The 21,956-nt window shown below is 32.2% G+C and overlaps 1 protein-coding gene across 1 annotated transcript in view; it reads right to left on the reverse strand.

The window, feature by feature from the left end:
- The window catches only part of LOC129231581 (brain tumor protein-like), a 124,103-nt gene that overhangs the window by 33,055 nt on the left and 69,092 nt on the right, over positions 1-21,956 (reverse strand). Inside the window, 7 exon segments of the mRNA XM_054865939.1 lie at positions 2-365; positions 367-498; positions 3,969-4,178; positions 7,712-7,930; positions 11,256-11,372; positions 11,451-11,657; positions 18,436-18,645. Coding sequence (XP_054721914.1) covers positions 2-365; positions 367-498; positions 3,969-4,178; positions 7,712-7,930; positions 11,256-11,372; positions 11,451-11,657; positions 18,436-18,636 — 1,450 coding nt within the window. The 5' untranslated portion in view covers positions 18,637-18,645.

Below are 21,956 nucleotides of genomic sequence, written 5' to 3' on the forward strand. Positions count from 1 at the left end.
CTATTACTCAAAGAAATAGATCCCATTTTTGCCAAAGCAGTAAGATTATTTATTGCATTTAACTGAGCAGCAGTGACTTCAGATTCTGTAGTAGGAATCAAAAGATCTGCAAAGTTGATAGGAGGTGGAGTAGCTGTAGAGGAATTCTGTGAAATACTTCTCTCAGCCATTCCAGCTAGTTGCGCCAAATTATATTGTGCAACAATATTGTTGGCAAGATCAACATCTAATGTTGGTAACGGATTATCAGGTGTAATAACACCAGTAGAGAGACTGAAGGCATCACTCTCGAAAGATGAACTGGAATGCATAGGAGAAGCTTTCTGAGACACAGGAGAATCTTCTTTTTTGGGAGGTGTTTCCGGTATTTTTCACATGACCAAATGTCTCCTTTACACCAGCTTCAAATTTCTTTTCATCCGTTTCAAAAGTAATGCCGACTGAGATATCAAGTTTTGGAGTATTATTTATTAGTGAAAGCAACTGCGTTCCAACAACCTAAAAAACAACCTTAGGTTAAAAATATACTGCATAGAAGGGTGGAGTTAAAAAAAAAATTCAAATTTTGAAATGCCTGGGGTCTTAAAAGTTGCCTTTTAGCATCAATAGGATACCCTTAAAATATTAGCCTCTTAGGATAATATCTTTGGGTTCCACAAACACCCCAAAAAAATTCCAAAATTGCAAAAAATAGACCTTTTTGAACTTTTTTTATGAAATTTAAAACGGATAATTCTGAAGAAAATGCTTGGAGTTGTAATGTTAACGTGAGGTAAGGTTAATATCTCCTAGAAGTTTTACTTCGAAGAGTAATTTCTTTCAATTTTTATATGATCTTGCACAACAAAAATAGGTCTAGTGCACACAATATAAATATTCTAAACACAGAATCTAAACGCATTTAACAGCTATATATTTACTTTCGTCTTTAGATAGTTTATTGCATTACATTTAAGAACTTTTGCTATACATCAATTTTATAGTCTTTGTACAATAATGGTACAATCCAACTAACAAACATCCAACAAGAATAAGTTTTTCTACCAGTTAAAATTTTGAAATAAAAAAAATCTTTGTTACCAAGTTTTTCCCTAACACAAGTCTGAATTACCTCTGCATATCTTGCAAACAGGGCCGGAGGGAGTAGAATGAAAAAAAAAATGAGTTTTCAAATTTTGAAACATACAAATGATTTTCTTTGCAAGGAAAAAAAAGAGCAAAAAAAAAATTATATTACAGCTCCTGTCAGACATCACTATTCTCTGATACAAGAACCGGGCTCAAAATACACAGGGCATATAACAATTCTTTCCAGAGAATTTGAAATTATAGGGAATTTCATTATTAATTTCTTAACATAAAATGAGCAGCCACTTAACAACTTGGTTGCTATTGGTTATGACGGTACCAACACCCATACTGGGGTGACAGGAAGTATCATTCCTCGTCTAAAGTTAAAAATAAACTAACCTATGCAATGGTTGCTTTTGTCTGTTGATGAAAATTAACTTCCATTGATTCAGACATTTAATGTAATATTTGAACGGAAAATCGAAAGTACTCACAAGTGTTTTAGTCACAATCAAAACCTGAGAATATCTACCACTAGCGAAGTTAAAGAATGTATTCTTAGGGAATGTCTCTTCAACTTTTACTGGAACAGATCTTAGCTCACATGAGCAATTATTTGTATGAAATTTGTCAAGATGTTTCCTCTAGAGATTGCTCATAGAGCAATATACACTGTATGCACAGCACGACCACATTTTCACTCCGATTCTCTGAAATGTATTTTCAAAAGACATGCAGCAATCGTTATGTACCTGAAATGTACTACAGGATAAAGCTTTTCTGGTAGTAAGATTGCTTGAGTAATACCCAGATGAAATATCTTGGAAAATTTCATACAAATATATTGTTGATGGAAGCTAAGTTCCATCAAAGTTGTTCCTGTTAAAGTTGAAGGGACATTCTCAGAAAATAAAAATATTTTTAAATTTCACTGGGGGCAGATTTTTGCAGGTTTTGATAGCTTTTATAATAGCTACTAAAAATACTTACGGGTCCTTTGTTTGTTCTGTTCAAACGTTGCATTAAATATCTAAACTATTGAAGGTTCATTTGCATACGGCAGACAAAATCAATCACTGAACGGGTTTGTTTAGCTAAACTCTAGATGATGAATGATACCTCCTGTCACACCAGCATTGGTGTTGGTACCATCACAACCAATAACAACAAAGTTGTCAAGTGGCTGCTCATTAGATGTTAAGAAATCAATAACGTTATACTATATAATTTCAGCTTTTTTGGGTAGAACTATTATACGTCCTGTGTGTTTTGAGTCTGGTTTCTGTATTAGAGTGTAATGATATTCGACAGGAGTTGTAATACAATGCTTTTCCCCTTTTTCACTAGCGAAGAAAATCACTGGTACATTTTGAAAATTAATTTTTTTCACTCTACCTTAAAAAGAAGGCGCTCTGTTCACTAGTTGCAACTCTGTTCACAAGTTAATTCAGACTTACGTAAAGAAAAATTCGCTAACAAACATTTTTATAATTGAAAAATTATAACCGGTAAAAGAAAAAATTTGTTTTTGTTGGATGCTTGTTAATTAGATGGTATCATTATTGTATAAAACTACAAAAATGATGTAAAGCAAAAGTACTTAAATGTAATTCAAAAATTTTCTGAATAAGAATTCAAATATATAACTGATAAATATTCTGTGTTTTAAATATTCATATTGTGTGCACTTGACCTATTTTTGTTTCGCAAGATCATGTGAAAATAGAAGAAAAATGTCTATTTTTGGTTTATTTTGAGGATTTTAGAAAATATGAAGAAATTACACTGTCGAGGAGTTAGTAACCTTACATAAGAGGAGTTAGTAACTTTACATTTACATCTCTAAGCATTTTCAAAATTACATATGAGGCTAATATTTTAAGGGAACTCCATCGATGCTAAAAAGCAACTGTTGAGACACCAGGCATTTCAAGATTAAAAAAATGTACTTTTTTTTTTTACTCCACCCTATTACATAGCCATTTATAAAGATACTACTCACATAGAAAAAAGTTTTTTTTTTTTTAATTGATTTCATTATTTAAACATTAATATACAATACATAACTGATAATCCTGCAACTTACAGAATAAAGTAACAAGCTTTGTATTTTTAGGTTATGAAAATTTTCAGAGTTAACAGCATTTCAAAATTTTTCATGTTATCAGCCAAGCAGTAATTTTAATTTTTTGACATTAGCTGCTATATAAATAAATGTCTATGTCCTAAACTAATTTTCGATACATCTTCTCTTACACTGTGAGGGAGTAATTTCATTTTAATATAAATCACTAAATTGGTAAAATATCAATGAAGAATGAACCACTTGTAAACGAATAAAAAACACATTTCTGAAAGAGTACACCAAGGGCAAACGCTGAATACTTTTTCTACAAAAGTATGATTTCACAACTGTTAAGTTTTTTAGAAAATAAATTGAGAACATGTGTTCATTAAAAATCCAATGCAAGAAATGTCTAACACAAGATATGCAAAATGCAGAGCCTAACAAAAAGTGATGCAAAAATCAAATTAATGTTAGCTTTCTAACAACAATAAAATATAAGTCATTTTCATTTCATCCACAAAAATCTATGAAATATCAAATTGCAAGTACAAGATGAAGAATAGAGCTGCAAGAACAAGAAATATAGAATTTAACCTTATTCTAGAATAGAGGGAGAAAAAATTAATTATTGATTAAATACTAAATTCAGAAAGATAGTCAAGTTAGATGAAGTTCATAGGTCATATATGGAATCCAGACATGCAACTTTCTTTTTAATCACCAACACTCTAATACTTTCCACAAAAAATAGTTGCTGAGACTTAAGATGCATCAAGAAAATCCCAACATATCATTTTATTTTTGCTAATTGTAAGTTAATGATACTTACATGAATCAAACTTAAAATTTCTAATGTATTCCCATGGTTCAACAAACGTTCAGCAAATTTGCAAGCATCATCAATTTTTTCACTAATCTTCTCAACATTGTGAAAAGTATCCATAATTTGAAGCTCTTGAGATGAATGAATAGAATCCAACTCTTTTAATACATGCTCTTGTTGCTTTTCTAATATTTCTTTGTATGTGTGGAATGTTTCCTGCAAAAAAGAATTTTTAATGATGAACATTTAGTATGATTTTAAGTGTACACTTTTGGTAACAATGATCATTGTTATTACCATATTTTGGGAATAAGCGCCGCGGTGCATACAAGAAAAAAGGAAAAAAATTGCCGTGCGGCGGATACAGTTTTTTTTTCAAGTTCGAAGTTTTTAAAAAAAGTTGAAAATACTGCCAATAAATGGCACCAGATCGTTTCCTTTCATTTTGCAAAATCCTTCGACCTTAGGAGATATGTAAAGCAAAGAGGGGGGAGAGGAAGTGAGTCAGCAATTGCACATGTTTTACTGTGGAGAGAAATGCTGAATCATGTGGGCGAGCAAGCCTTATCGAAGCGAAGGGGGGAGATTGGGTCAGGGAGAGGAGCATTGTGTGAAAACGTAATAGTAGGGAAGGGGGATGGACATTCCAGTTTTGTAAAGGGGATTTACCACCCATCTCACAAAAGTGGGTGGCTTGGGATGGTGAAGCAATCTAATTGGAAACTTGTTTCTCTGTCTCCTAGCTCTAATTCTATTCACTCATATCGTCACATCTATTGTTGTTGTTCATGCGTTCTTAGTTTATCTTTCTCTAACGAATTTTTTTCATCCAGTTGCTTTTGTAATAGCTCCTAAGCGATTTAAAAGTTATACTGTAGCCTTTAAGTTAAACGTAATAACAAAGGCAGAAGCAATTGGAAATCATCCTACTGCCAGAGAGTTTAGCATTGACGAGAGATGTGTTTTCCGTTGAAGATCGGATGAATCAACCCTCATGCGCGCGAAAGGGATGGCCGATCGATCGAGGGATGCCAGAGGCAAAAGTGCAAGACAAGAGATTTTTAGAAATATTTCATTAACTTTAATTAAAAATACTATGGAGGATTAAAAATATTTCTTTTATTTACATTTTATTCCAGCTTTCTTTACTACTAGTTGTGCTTTTAAGTTGTTTAATGTTGGGCGCACACTTATAGCGGGTGTGGCGCATACACCAGGTGCGGCGCTTACATTTTTTTTCCCTTGAGGATATATTAGGATGCAGTGCTTACACTGGGTGTGGCACTTAATCCTGAAAATACGTTACTGATGGAATAGCTTTTTTGACTTTCAGTAAACCAAAATCTTAGTTAAAAGATAAATTGTTTGTAACTCTTCTTAATATGAAGTTTTGCATAAACCCTGCAACTTAAGTTTTCCATAACTGAAATATTTATTGTGCTCTCTTCAGCTTTTAATCACCTAAATTCTATGATAATCAGATAAATTTAGAAATATTTTCTTATTTCATAGCAAAACCTTTCCAACTGTTCCGTCTTATTCACATTATATTTTTATATTTACGTGAAAAAACATCACTACATGGAAAATAAAACAATTCTACAATCATTGTACCTGGAAATGGCTAAAGTAATCTGGGAAAGATAGTAGACCTACATCTTAAGAAGAAAGTAGCTTCTTTTATGCCTTTATCAAACGTTTACAGAGTTCAGTAAACACGGTGGATCTCTGACTATCTAAACTCCTACCACTTGAAATACGCTTAACATGTAAAAGTGTTGCTTTTTTCATTTGATTAATTAAAAGATCTTTTTCATCAAAAATAGTTTTTTTCTTTCGCTTTTAACATACATACAGTAATTAAATAAAACAGATTTTTTTCCGAAAAAAATCCAATCGTCTGAATTTTTGATTATTCAAATCGGGTCCAAAACCAATTAATTCAGATACTGGAGTTCTACTGAATTTAAAAAACTAGACATAAGTTTGAGAGATTTAGAAATATCTTAAAATGTTACCAACTCATTGAAATTAAAGAATTTTTACAATTCTCAATTTATATCAAGTTTGAGGTTCATTACTATTTGAAGTGTAATTTTATGGTACTGAAGAAAACCTTTAAACAATCGATAAAGCACAATTTTCTATAAAATGCATAAATTTATGGAAGCAGAAAATTAGTTGTGTAATTAACCCCTTAACTGATGGGGACAATGCGTTAGCTACCATGGACGTATTTATGCCTCCTTCCAAAATACTATCATTTGTATTGTGCTGCTACCAATAAAATTATTCCCAAAAGTTTAGAACACAGTACAAAGACCTTGAATAGAGTAGGAATGATACTACATCATAGAGGGTTGTTTGAGATAATTGGAATTAAGGATGTTTCAAATATAGTGAAAGCAATAACTGCACAATTGTTGCTTGTGATTGTTTGAGAAAAACATTTTTTTTTCATTGTTCTATGACTTCCATTTCCATATCTGTTTGCGTTAGGTGCTTTTTTTTTAATGAATAAGCACATTGTATTTGATGTTAGTTTAGATGTACAATCACATTTTTGGATATATCACATGGCAGATAAGACATTTTTTCATTCTACCATTACTCTTAACTTTAAATTTTGTATTTTTAATTTTTCTCCTTTTATGTCGTGAAAGAAAATAAAATAACATCTCATTAAAGTGAATACATATACAAGAAAATATCTTTCCAACAAGATTAGACCCATTTTAATTGACATTTCAAACAAAATTCTTATTACAATGAACAAAATTGAGGTCCCTTGAAGTCTATTGTGATGAGACTTGACTGCAGTTTTTAGGCAGCAAAACTTACACTAATTTTCCTCCTAATACCTCACATTACTATGTGCGCCTAAATGTAAAAAACAGTGGCACTGGAGCGTGAATTTTATATGCTTTCCTCTGCAGATAAGGGCGAAAAGCATTACAAAAGCATTATATTCTGCATTGCAACCACAATTTCTAGTAAATTAAATATTAAACCATCTTTCATCTTTCCAGCTTAATTAAAAGCTTTTAAAAGAAAAATTGCAATTACTGTAAAATGTGCAGCAAAAGATTTTCCAGGAATATGTGCAGAGCTGCCAAATGCTACTAAAAATTGTAGTTTCTATGAACTACAATTTTTAGTACCTTTAATTGCAAGTGTTTTCATCCAAAAACTCACTAATTTTACTTTGAAAAGGTGTTTTTTGTAGCCTAAAAGCACATGAATGCATTAATCTGCAATTTTGAGCAATTTTAGATTGTTAGTTTTTATTTTTACAAATGTAGATTTTTAAAAGCTGGCAGCTCTGAATATGTGACTTTTATGCAAACCATGAAGCTAGCCAAAGGGCAGGATAATGCACACATTTTTTGAATGACAGCTAAATTACCTAATTTGAGCACTGATTCTCATTGTAGAAAACCTTTATTATGATGTGTCAATGTATTGATCTATTCTGAACATTACTTTATATATTTGTGAAATAATTTGTATGCCAAAACCCATATAACACAAAACCTCTCGTTCTAAGTTGTGCATATAATGGTCTTTTACTGTAGTAACGTAAAACATATGCTGCACATAAAATTTATAACAGATAAAACCTTTTTTTAAAAATCTTGCTTGATCTATCATAAGCATAAGCTAACTTCTTATATGATGCAAATTTTTACTAATTATATAGTATGCAGTCTACACTAACTATTCAAGGCAATTATATAAGAAATTCTTACTTCTATGTGAGATTTAGCACTGTCATGCTGCATTTGAAGGTCAGACAAATGAGTATCTAACATCGTAGTTGCTTCTTCACAAAACTGAACTTTACTTTTACTTTCTTCAATAAGATTTTTTAATTCCTCCCGCTGTTTTGGTTCAGCATCTACTGCTTTTTCGTAACAATGCTCAGGCTGTTTATGATCTATTATCATGCATTCATTGCATATAGGTGCCTGTGTTCAATAGAGAATAAAAGAAAAAACATTTAAAAACAAAACAAAAAAGAACTTAATCACAGAAACATGGTTGAAAATTGTAAATGTGAACAATTTTTTAACCTTGCATTAAAAATGTTCATAAATTTGGAATTTTTTGTTTAATCAAGGAATTAAAGCACTTTTTTTTTGACGCTACCCTGCTAAATTATAAAATCAGGCGTAGTGATTTGTGAGCATTTTGTGTTTATTTTGTTACACTAAGTTCTTGAAAACCTATTCATCAGTTGAACAAATCCAGTATTCATATCTGATACATCAGGGTGGCAAGTGATTTCGCTTTCAGATATTCTCTGAATTTTCAAATCTTTTTCTTGGGAGAAAAAAAAAAAAAAGCTTTCATGACACTCACTGCCAAGACATTAGAAAAGAAAACAAGAACTCAGCCAAATTTCATTTTAAATAATGAATAAGGAACATGGTCAAAGGTGGAAAAAAATTGGTTAAGCCTTAGGAACCAAGAAAATATTTTAAGAGCTGCACATGAGAAAAACACCGATTTTAAAGGAAAAATCAGTTTGACATGGCTTGTTCAAGCACCATTTTGCATTGAAAACTTAAATTTTAAGTTTAAAAACTGAATTAAGAAAAACTGAAAAAAAAAAAACTTTTTTTAATTTAAAACTAAAACAGAGCAATCAAATAACTCCTAGGAAGAACTATGAAACACTTGGAAGACACATTTCTTCTGAAATTTCAAATAATGAAAAAAAAAATTTAAAAAACTTAAAATATTTTTCTGACTTGTTTAAAATACAAAGACAAAGTGACGACTAGCAACAGGCTCTGTGCCCAGCTAGGCTGGTCCTAGTCAATTAATCAATCCTCAACAAAGAAAAAGAGACCAAGGGGACATGATTCAGTTGTTTAAATTTATTAAAATGAAAGATGTTATGGGGCTGAAGTTGAGCACTGAAAACAGGACAAGGGGTCATTGTTTTAAGCTATTTAAATCTCAGGCTAACATGGATGTTAGGAAAAATTATTAATTTAGCAGGGTAGTGGAACCTTGGAACAGTTTACCGGAAGAGGTGGTAATGAGCAAGGGAGTAGATAGTTTTAAGAGGGCCATTGATCTTCACTGGGGATTGTAAATTGACTAGGACCAGTCTAGCTGGGCCCAGAGCCTGTTGCTGGTCATCACATTTGTATTTGTATTAGTCCTAAAACTATTCATCTCATTGCAACTAACAGCTGCTTCTGGTAAACTATTTCAAATGCCAACAACCCTGTTAAAGTAGTTATTTTTGCTGATTTCATGATCAGCTTGAGATTTTGCTCCTGGTTTTGCCATCTGAAATTTAGCCTCTACATGTCTTAGATTTTGACAAACTGAAATAACTGGATCATATTCCTTTTTACTCCTTGCTTAAGACTATACATATAAAGCATTTTAAGCCTGGAATCAATCTAAATTTGAAAACCAATTTACATACCTGCCAACATTCTATGAAAAAAATCAAGTAGATTTTTTTTACAATTTGACAAATACAACAATATGGAAGTTTTTTGCTTCATATAAGCATAAAATAATTCACTGAAATGGAAGAATAAATTAATTCTTATTAAACAGTTAAAACTTGTATTTTAATCTAACTTAACAAGCATTGATAAAATTGCTAGATTTTGATTGAGCTAAAAATTGAATTTTAGCCAGATGCTTTCAAGCCATCGAATGAATGACATACATACCTCTGGACAATCTTTACAAAAATAATTTTATAGGGGTTTTTTTTCGTCTAAATAAATGGATTTTCCTAAAGATTTATAAAACCCAGTAGGTTTTTAACAAAACTCGGGAGAACCGGAGAAATGCTCAAAATTCAGGAAACAACTGAAACAAAAGTCGAGTTGGCAGGTATGTATTTACTACCCTTGTAGCTTTCCTTTGAACCCTTTCCAATAAATTAATGTCTTTCTTAAGATAATGAGACCAAAACTCAACAGTGATTTGGTAAATGAGATCTTACCAAACTTCTGTACAAAGAGAAAAAAACTTCTTCACAATATCATAAAACAGACATGTTAATAAACCCAACATTATGTGGCATTTGTTACATGTTTTGTTTAAACTTAAAGACATGACTGATTAAGACATTCAGATCTAGAAGTTTTTTTTTTTTTTTCATTTAAGATAGATCCCTGTAAATAATAGCTTGCATGCTTACTTTCATGACCTAAATGAAACACTTGAAATTTTCCAACATTGAACAATGTACCCTACTTAGACACAACTGCCCATCAGCAAAAATATTAATGTTCTCAGAAAATCATTCACTTATATCACTAAAATAATGAACGTAAATAGCTCTTAAACTGAATCTTGTGAAACCCTGCTTAAAACATTCAACCATTTTCCAGTTACAACTCAAAAATTTCCAGCTACAACTTCTTTATTTTCTTCAAGTAAGCTTATTTTTAACCCAATTTGAAGTTTTAACTCCTAGCACAAGCCAGTTTGATTAGCAAAGCAACATGCGGTACTTTATAAAAAGCTTTTTGACAGTTAATAAAAACAGCATATACACACTTTTTGTTACCTAAAGACATGGTGCCTAGTCAGAGAAGTGCTTGAAAAGATATAAACTACAGCTGCATACATGTAGTTTGTGTTAATTCTGTTTGACAGTAAATCCAACTTTTTCAGAATTTAATTGGTAACAAATGACTAAATTCTTTGACTGTCAGTTAAATTTCAAGACACCCACTTATTTAATAGTATTAACTCTTAAGATATGGTTAGTTCAATGCAATAACTACTTTTAAACTTATACATCTGAAAACCTAGAATTATTATGAACAGTCATAGCTTTCCTTTTAACAAGGATTTCAACTCGATATCTTTCAATTGCAAAAGGATTGTGTAAGACGTATTGTATGTACTTTAAACAATGAAGTAAAAACAGGAAAGGGCATGTATCTAAATTACCATAGTAGGATTGGTAATAGCGTTAAAATCAAGGATATTGTGAGGCTCACCCCACTGCACTCCTGCTCTAATGTAACCTGATAAATATGGCTGTTCCAGACTGATAATCTCCAACATGAAATTCAAGTCTCTGGATGCTGTAATGAGCTCTTAGGTACTTTGTACAGAAAAATTCATGCTTTCAAATGGTATCAAATTTTAACTGCATGAGGATCTTTAGTCTGCACATAAGAAAAACATTTTGACATTGCATTAATAACTAATGCAAAAACTAACACTTAATGGCTCTCATTATATTTGAATAAATACTACGCCTGCATTTCGAAACTTTGAATGCAGCGATGATTTACTTACATGGCATGTATGACAGTAATATTTCATAACTTCATCAGGATGAGATGCACAAGTTACAGGTTTATGGATAGTAGTAAAGTTTTCTCCACCTCCTTTCAGTTCATCAAAAGAAAGCACCTATGAGTAAGAAAAAGAAGTGATTATAGAAAAAAAATAATTTTTACATTATAAGAGAAAAGACAAGAATTAATCTACCTTGTGGCTCTCAAAACATCTCATGAATTGATGAGCAGTAACACAGTTTGGGCAAAGAAATGTTGCACACTCAGTGCATCGCGCAACGGCAGTTTCTTTAGCTTTACAACTGGTGCAGACAATCTGTGTTTTCTCCATTGCTTTTAGATCGATGCGATTGCAAGCTATGTAATCCAATGGTAAACCTGGAACTCCCTTTGCAGAAAGCTAGAAGAAAAATGCTTAAAAATTAGAAAATAAAAAATTGCAAAATTTGTTATCACTTTATAATAATATGGGTCTAATGTGTTAAATGCATCAATTTATGAGTAAATAGAAAACATTTCCTGTTTCCCCCCATAAAGAAACTTCTGTAAGCATTAAAAACAACTACACAAAGTGATAATTAAAAATTTTGTCACACTATTAATATTATATAACAGCGCTAATAACTTAACACATATACACAATGATTACACTACCTAACACTAAAAATGCTTCCAGCTCAAAAATAGTTCTTTGCAAAGTATTTTCTCTCACAATGCATAAAAATCACCATCAAAAGTTGAGATTAGCTCTTGTTTTCAACAAACAAAGCCAACTGAGTGAAATCTCACTAATAACCTTTTTTTCCGGCAGAAAGAAGAACCTTCCACAGGACTGGCTATCTTTAAAACTGCAACCTCTGGTTGAAAAAGAAAATCTCACTACATAAAACACAAATGAGAAAGTGAGAAGCAAAGGGATGCAAGTGAACATTTTCAAGTTTTGAGTAAAACGCATTTAAAGATAAGGTCCTAGGTAGACTTTCAATGAAAGTTTTTCTAAAGTGTGCTGTATAACAGTATCTACCAGGGCTACTAGTTCTATTCTCTGGTCCCAAGACAGAGGAAAGATCCACCTACATTTGTACTGGTTATCTCAAAATTTTTAATTTTGCCTTACATCCTGTTGCTTCTCACTGCCTGAAATCCATTCCTTTCTGCTTCCACCCATGCTCATTCTGCTGAAAATGATGAAGAACTTCTGTGAAAGTTATGAACAAAGATGGTTTTCTAACACCTTGGGGGGGGGGGGGGGGAATTCTCAAGATATATGAAGCTAAGGTTAAGGAAAGAATTGTTAATATCTTTTCAAATATGCACAAGTATGAGGATTACTGGTTTAGATAAAAATCTTGGAGGGGCAGAGAAAAACACTGGATGCTCTTAAGGCTGTGTTACGAGTATTTCTAAGCATATGAAAAGAAGAGAACTAAAAACAGTTCCTCCAATAACTCCAACAGAAGTTTCATGACCATGATGCAATATGTCTCTGAAACTCTATTTCCTCCCCGATATTTTGCCTAAAAAGTGGAACTGTGAGGTGCGAGCATCGGAAAACGTTTCACCAAGAATTCTGTGCACTGCATCGCACATGAGTGTCGTTGAGCCGAGTTACTGCTCATGAAATATAGCTGGGCTGTTGTAAAAAGATGATTCTTCTTTGGCCTACAAGGAGCAATCAAAAATAATAAAGAGTTTGTAGCAATAGGTTTAAAAGCAACCACTGCTTTCTGAAAAATAAACATTGTTTAACGAAACAGAACCTATTTAATTACATTTATTGCACTAGACTTCTTTTTCTTTTTTTAATTTGCCTTCAAATCAATGGATGGTTGCTATGCATCTTTCTCTAATGGACTTTTGTGTATCTTGAAAGCAAGCGCTAATGAAAAAGAATAATTTAATATTCGCTTTCCTTAACCCAAAATTAGCAAGAATTGACATTTTAAAACCAGGATGCAGAAAAGAAGTTCTTTTTGTTGCGTTGTGTTATCAATAGAAAAAACACATACGAAGAACTGTAATATTGTAAGTTTGCAAATACCGACCATGTAATGTGCAAATTACTAGGTTACTACCTGAATTTATGCTAAGTGGAAGAGCATGGTATTTTTATGTAAACTCCTGAAAGGCTTCCTTGAGGTGTTGATCATAATCAAGTTATTTCGGCTCTTATGTAAGAAGTACTACTGATGATGGGTCACTAATATTGGACTGTATGCCTATATTAACAATATTTATTTAGTAATTATCTTTCAACTTCTCAATTACTTAAAAGCCTTAATACCATAATTTCTACATTTAGCTAATATTTTAATAAAATCAACACATATTTTTAAGTGCCTAACTCACACAAAACAGTCTATCAATAGCTGATAGAGAATGCAGTTGGTTTACTTCAAGCCTCAAGTATACCAGAGCTTTTCACAAAACCTTCACAGTTCAGATGCTGAGAGAAATTTATATTTTGAAAAATATTTTGGAAAAACTACATTTTTTAACTTGGCAAGCATGATTTGATTACGGTATCTCAGCAATGAATTGATTGCTGAGATACCGTACTGGGTATGTGTAACTGGACCGATACTGGACATGTGTAAATTTGACTTAGTTTTACTTACATTTTGTCCACTGGTTCATTAGTAAACAAGAAGACAGTTCCTAATTTGAATAATAACCAAGTTTTCACGGAAGACACATAAACCTTTTCTTGTCAAGTCAGACAGAAAAATAATGTGTTGGAAGTAAAGCAAAATAGATGACATTGTCACTAGATTGAATTAAAAATTGAATTCCCAACATAAACAGTTCGTCCCAAAGAAACTTCTTCATTCTGTTTCTGGTTTAATCACTTGTTCTATTAGCTGGGGAGCTAACCAATGGAAAACTGCAAACTATAAGAAGATGCCACTTGGTAGGAATGTTGTTTAAGACTATACAATGAAATTAAGACCCACAGGCACTTTTTAAAAACGTTTAAATCCAAGATGGCGGCGTTTTTCAAAATGGCTACCCATATTAGATTTTTTTAAATATATGTCGGTAAAAAAGAGATTTTTATATCGAATCATAGGTTTTTCGGCTCACAGTATTTGTTTCGTATGTTGAAAATGAGCTAAATGTTCATTTTGGTGCTTTTTTTTAAATCAATTTTATTACTTTCAAAGTTCCCAAATGTGTCCAGCCTGGAAAGCACTAGGCAATACTTGTTGTTGTAAGGCACCTTCTGTGGATGGCAAATTTTCAAGTGGCCGATTTTTTTGAAATAAACAACTCTTTCACTGCATCATTTATAGTTACTCTATTAGTAGTGGAATGGTACAATAGTACTATGTACCTTTCAAAGTTGTCAAAAATCTCACTCAGTATAGAAATTTAAGGTTGCAAAATAAATAAAAACGCTGCTATTGCTTCTTTGAATATCATCCATGCCTTCCAAGTTGATGTTTTATACTTTCCAGTGAAGCTAGGAATGCTGTCACAACCACAACTTGTGAAGGCATGAAATCCTGGTATAGCTAAAGCCTTTTCTTTTCCAAAAGCTTCATATATGGCATGAACCGGAATGAATCTGGAGCTCTTTCCTGTTCCAAAAGAAATCTAAAGTTTATCCAGACTTATTATTGACATGGAAAAAAGTAAACTATTGCTAAAACTAAGACATCTGTATCAACATTGCGACTGACATTATTTTTGAAACCATTTTCTATCATGTCTTGAAGATGGAGTATCATTTTTGAGTGTGCTTCCTCTTGTCCAGGGCAAGTAACATCAACGAGGGAAGTTTTTTCAGTCCTATTTCTTTTAACGTCTTCACCTGGGACCTGCATATTTGTTATGGAACTTACAGCTCACATACCAAACAGTGCAAATAGCTTTTCTTTGTTATTAATATCTTAAATAACCTAGAGAATTTATAGGTATAGTTCCGCGTGAAAGCATTTGTTATCTTATTCTTGCCTTTTCTCTTCTCTCTAGCTTAACCTTTAATTGTTAGTGTAACATATCTGTCCCAAATAAATCAATTTTCTGGCTTTGGAAAGGTTCAATATCGTTACAAACGTAAGGTTTAAATATGTTTTCATAGAAATCAACAAATGTTTTAGAGGTTTGTGGCTTTAAAATGGGAGTAAGAACTGACCTATTGTAAATTACAGCATCACAAGTGCCTGCAAAAGAATGGTCATTTGTCTTGATAGTATCTTCAAAAATGTGTGCCAAGTCAACTTTGTTACTTTATTAAAATTACCATTACTGGAAAAGTTGGAGTTGTCTTACTAGATGCATGGTAGGCAGCCCATAAAAAATGAGTACAATATTGTTATCAGTATTGAGACAAAGTGCTTCAGCTACGTGATCTCCCTCTTCTTGTTGTCTATGGCAGTGGTTGACAACATAAGTTTTGATGTAACATCTGAAGAAGTTGCAATATCAGGTTGTTTTGAAGAAAGGAACGTTGGTCTCACTACTGTAAACTCTTCTGGAAGATTGGGCACACTTCATTTTTTAAGGTAGTGTTTATATTACGTTGCATATTTTGAGTAGGACTTTCTTTACCTAAATTATAAGGCATAGGGCAGTATATGTACAAACTAATGTAGTTGTATTGCTAGATTAAAAAATTAAAATAATTTAACAAATTCTTTTCTTTTTTGGATTTTGGGGGTTTAGTGTTTAAAAACGGACTGAGAACAAATAATAAGCACCGCTTTTGGTCTCATATTGGCTTTGACTCTTTTTTCAAGACAAAAAACAAAACCCTTGACCTGAAAACCTGTAAATCGACATAAAAACCTCTTTTGTATGACATTTTTTAAGAACGCTAATACGGGTAGCCATTTTGAAAAATGCCGCCATCTTGGATTAAGTTGGATTTTTGAAGGTGCCTCTGTGTCTTAACCCTTCAAGCGGCCGTGACGTAAAATTCCTTCACCCAGCAATGTATTGAAGAGCGGCCGTGTCGAAAAATTTGGCCTTGAATATTCTGCTTCGAGAACGGCTGCAGCGTAAAATTCTATGGAAGAATATTCATGGCGAAATTTTTCGACACGGCCGCTCTTCGATACATCGCTGGGTGAAGGAATTTTACGTCACGGCCGCTTGAAGGGTTAATTTCATTTAATAGTCATAAACAACATTCCTACCCAAGGGTCATCTTCTTATCACAATTTGCAGTTCTCCCTTGATTTTTGTCATTTAACTCCCCAGCTATATAACAACTTTTCTACACTAATTCTCTTTTTTCTAGATAAAATGAATATTGCCTAGTGGCAACAGAAAATCAGGTTTCTGCCATGGACTTGAATTCGAATGCTGCATTGGGCATGGATAGTATTGATTGGAATAAAGCCACTGATTATAAACTGAAGGCTTTGATCCCACTTTAAAAGATTTAAGGTTCTAAATTTATCTCAGCTCTTTATTTTTTCAAATTAATTCCTTTACTTGATTTCCTTTTTTATTTAGTCTTTATGATTTCTCAAAATTTGACTTTGTTTAAAAACATCCTAAAAGTACAGATTTTCGCAAAAATGTTCAACAGGAAACAGTTGATCAGATAGCATAACGAGCAATTTGACACAAATCTTGCAATACAAAATTCTTTCAGCATAAAAAAATATTTTTGTCCCGAGTTTTGTGTTAAACAATTTTCTTTATTTTAATTTGAGACCTGGAAGATTTTCTTTAAATTCACTTCCGCTATTTTCCAATTTTAATGTGTCTCATTCCCTTTTTGACCATGCAACCGTACCAAGATTCCACAACCAAATTTAAAGCTATTCATCTCAGTGTGAGCAGAAAATGTTCTTATAGTTAACATTTTCACCAATTAAGAGTGGTATCATTGATTTAAACACTTTTTTTATGCTCTATCACATTACCGTATTATAGATGGCGACAGCTAGAAATCAATTACTGTAAGTGGCAACAGACAGAGAGTTTATATTTTTGAAATTTGAAAAATGAAGTATATGGTAGATCTTTAGCTGCTGAAATTCGTCAGTAATAAGCTTCTACTACACTGATTTTGTGTGCGTGCTTCGATTCTCTATACTAAAGTTGTATTTTATCGATTTCTTTTTCTTTCTTTTCACCTAAAAGCCAAGATGTACCTCAAAAATTTTAACCATAAGTTTTTTTCTTTCTTACACAGATTAAAACAATATATATAACTATTTGGAATTTTTTTATTTTATAATGATTTTTTTTTTGTTTTATTTTATTACATATTTATTTTTTGATCAAAAGTAGTGGATTACTGCAAAGATAATAAAGTTTTTATTGCAGCAAAGTTTTCCAGAAATGCTTTCCTAAAAATATGTAAATTTGTAGAAAAAAAAATATTTTTTATTATTATTCTTGCAGTTGTTTTTGAGATAAAGGGAGATCAAGATGACTAATGTAACATCGAGAACAGACAAATGTCAAAACCTTTTAAGCTATAGGTGTTCTAACAGAGCATTTCTTTTTTGGCCTGTTTAGCAGAATGTATTAGAAAAAAGATGAATAAGAACCAGTATGGATTGTGAAAAAATATTTTTTTACTCCTTGTACTTTTATTTTAACAGGGAAACAAAGATATTTTAGATCATATTTACCAATATATTTATTTATTTTAATTTTACACATACCAATGTATGCGAAACATATAATTCTGTCTCAGCTTTTAATAGGCAAAATTCTTCTGATTTTACTAATATTTAAATTTTTACCTTCTTATTTAATTCTTTAGTTTGACTGAATCTCAAGTATGGTTCCTTGGTCGTTAATCTAAATTTTGCTTCATAGAAATATCAGATCAAGAGGGTTCAGAATTCTTTTTTAACTAGAAACTTTGTACATTATGACTCAAAATATTACGGAAGACTCACACCTCAATTTGCAGAACTAAAACCAGGCAAGTATTTGGAAAACACTTGACAGGAACAAAAACTATAACTGTTAATGTTGGACTGGAAAAGATAGGTTATTTGAGTGGCTTTACTTTTCCTTTCAACCATACATTTTAATTAAATGTCAGTAAAATTAGTCATACATTAATTTTAAATTACTTTTTCACAAAAATTCATCACTATTCAGGAATTCCGATAACTACGATAACTAACTTAAACATGCCTCTTAATGTAATAAACAAATGAAAAATGAAGAAGGAGGAAAAAGACACATGGAAGAAATCTTACTTTGGTTTCCTGTCCACAGTCGGGACATTCCAGAGAGTTTTGCACAAAGCCATTTTTTGAAAGTCTCTTTTTTAGACACTCTTCACAAAAGACGTGCAGGCACGATAAAACACGAGGTTGATCTAGTTTTGACCGGCAGAGATGACAGCTATTCACTTCCTCTTCTTCACAAGGTGAAAGGGTCATATCTTGAGACGCCATAACATTACTCTGAATTTAAGAGTACAAAATAAATTGAATGTGGCAACACCATAAATAAGCATGAATGAATACTATAGACACCACAATCAATAAAATAATTTCAAAAAAGTATCTTACAATTTTTATTGCGGAACATAAACTTAACATAAATACGGACTAAATGAAATTTTAAAAATGCTTTTGCATAATAAAAAGCAGCCCCATAGTTGAAACAAAAATTTAAATATCCAGTCGTCAACTCTCGATAACCTGAATTCCCAAGGGACCGGCTAAAACGTTAAGAGTTATTAGTAGTTGGAGTTATGGGATGTTTCCACAACAGTCTCAAGAGCTTGGGATCCGATGAAAGCTTCGAGATAAAGGAATAGTCGAGTTATAAACTTCGAGTAATTGAGATGCAACTGTAAATGAAATTTCAGGCAACAACATTTTAATGCATGAAGAAGCTTTCCATAACAGAAGGTGTGAAAGTACTAAGTATGTTGTTGCATTCAATGAAAAAAGCTTTGTTTCATTTTAACAACTGGTAGAAGCTCTTTCAGAGAAAAACTTTGAAAAATACTTAAGTAGTGAAGGCGATTTGACTAAAATGTGCATATCAGGGAAGTAAAAAAAGTGTACGCTCTGTTACTAACCCTAGTCGACAACTCAAGATTGATAATACAGGCCGAGGACTGCTGATGGGCATTGAAAAAAGTGAGAAAGGTGACAAATTTGAAAATAAAGGTGACTAAAAGGTGATAAAAAAGTAACTAAAAGGTGACCAAAAGCAATTCGTTAAGAACTCAAAAAACAGAAAAGGATTATCCCTTTTTACTGACTTTTACCAAATTAGCCTATATGCTTTTTGTAAAGATTTCTACAGTTTCACTTTCAATAGATGTTTTAATTTTTTCCATTTTCTTAGTTTCTTCTTCACAATCCTTTCTTTTTTGTTCTTCTTTTTGCTTCTGTTTCAATTCCAAATCCTTTTTCCTTTTACATTCCTCCATGTATGTTGTGTAATTTGTGTGTGCTTGTTGTGCACATTTAATCATTTCTGGACCAATTGGTAAAGAAAGCAAATGAGGATATTCTTTTACAGCGTCTTTAATTATAAGTATGCTGTTTAAAAATCTTTCAGTCCTTGCTGTCTTATTTTCACAAAAAAGGTGCTTTGAAAAGGAAAATAGTCTTTTAATGTCAGCATTACCATGTGATAATGCAAGTGAAGCTTTTATCACCTTAGAAACATTAGGAAACTTTAGATCATTGGAAGTTGAGTCCTTTTTTGAAATGTGCTGCTGCCAGTAGATATCAATGGTTTTGTTTTTGGATGCTTCATCATCTTTTTCCAGCTGCAAAAGTTTTCATTCATCTTGCAACCTATCGAGTGGAACATTAAAAGGCATGATTTTGGCAACCTTTATCAAATCCTTACAGCTTCTAGATTAACTTCTCTCTTTCGAATTCAAAAATTTAAAACATTTCAGTAACCCGTTTGAGATACAACTTTGTTTCTATTACATACTTGCATGCAGTCACACAATGCTTTTTAACAGCTCTTAAAAACGTAACCTTTTCATTTTCTTTCAGTTTTGACAGTTCATCTGTCACCTCTTCACTAACAACGAGATCTTCAAGATGTAATCTGTTACCAACTGCAAACACTTCATCCGGTCTACGTTTGAAAAATCAACTTTCTTTATGACAGAGGCTTTTATAACCCGAACCATAAAAGTCTGAACAATGGTCTCTATTTCTTGGTACAATTTATGTATCATAGGCGTTTGGCATTGAAAGCGTTTCGTGAACTGCATAAACAAATCAGCAGAGGAAAAGATAAAATGCAGCTCAGCTTTTATAGAAGGTCTTTTTAAAACATTTGCAACAGCTTTATATGACCTGCATTGCATAGCTGAATTCTTTTTTAAAGGCACATGTTTAAAAAAATAATACTGCAGAGCATCCCACTGTTCCAGTAGTCTCTTTGCTGCAGGTCCAAGGGTAAGCCAATGGGTAGTTGTATGTTTCAGGAACTTGTGATGAGGTGTATTTAGTTGAGCTTGCACTTCTTCGAAGTCCTCATAACGGGAAAGCCAACCATCAAAATAGATATAAGTACCAAGAAGAAGTTCAGATGCTTCTTCACCTAAATACTGCAATGCTTTGACATACGCATTATGAATTGTATGAATACTGCAATTGTATGAATACATTAATGCTCTAGTCTAATATTTATTGTGATTCAAAGTGGCTATCAAAACCCTTCAAGTGAAAAATAGCCTATTTTCAAAGCGCTATAGTTCAAGATTGTCACCTCCCATCTTCTTTTCGTTTATACCATTAGAAAGAACACATTTTTTCCTTTCAAAATAAGTTTTTTCTTCGATGGTGTTCTTTCGAATAAGGATAAAAAAACGAGCTTGAAATTATATCTGTCGTAACGAATTGCCATGTTCAATCTCAGATTACGGGACATTTTATAACGCTGGAAGCCTGAAATTTTTAACACAAAAAGACGCAACGCTAGACAAAACGCAGCAGAAACTTTTTTCTGGATTTTAGAATGTCATAAATTCTGAACAAAAATTATTCAAATGCTCGAACTTTGTAATTCTATTGTCGATATGCTTCTTTTTAATGGGTTATAGTTGCAGAGTGTAAATATTGATTTTCTAAAAGATATTGGCATCCTAAGTGGATATCAAATAGTTCACATGAAGAATTGCCTGTTTTTAATGCCTTCTAGATCATCTTCTTTTCATTGGCACCATGAGAAAGAACATATTTTTTCATAAGAAAATAAATTTTCTTTTTGATGGCATTCTTTCAGACAAGCGGGAAAAATGAGCCTGAAATACTATTTGTCATTAGCGAGAAAATCTCGTTCTACAATAAATAAAGAATGGGGAATGACATGATAACCGACTTATAGGGATTTTGCAACTATTATTAGTCAGAAATAGTTTTTTTTTTAATTAAACTTTTAAAAAAGTTCTTTTGCAGATTAAAGATGTTAGAATCAGAAAAATATTTTGTTCAGGAAGCAGACTCATACATTAGACGAAACAAGATAATTTTCTTGTTTTATCATATTTTATTTGCAACGTATCTTTTTAAATGATTAACAAAAAACTATTTCCGACTTATAACAGTTGCATAATCCCTATAAGCCGGTTGTCATGGCATTCACCATTCTTTATTTATTGCAGAACGAGATTTTCTCGCTAACGACAAATAGTATTTCAAGCTCATTTTTTCCCCGCTTGTCTGAAAGAACACCATTGGAAAGAAAATTTATTTTTATAGGAAAAAATATGTTCTTTCTCATAGTACCA

This window comes from Uloborus diversus, chromosome 10, assembly GCF_026930045.1.
Source record: "Uloborus diversus isolate 005 chromosome 10, Udiv.v.3.1, whole genome shotgun sequence".
Taxonomy (NCBI): Eukaryota; Metazoa; Arthropoda; class Arachnida; order Araneae; family Uloboridae; genus Uloborus; species Uloborus diversus.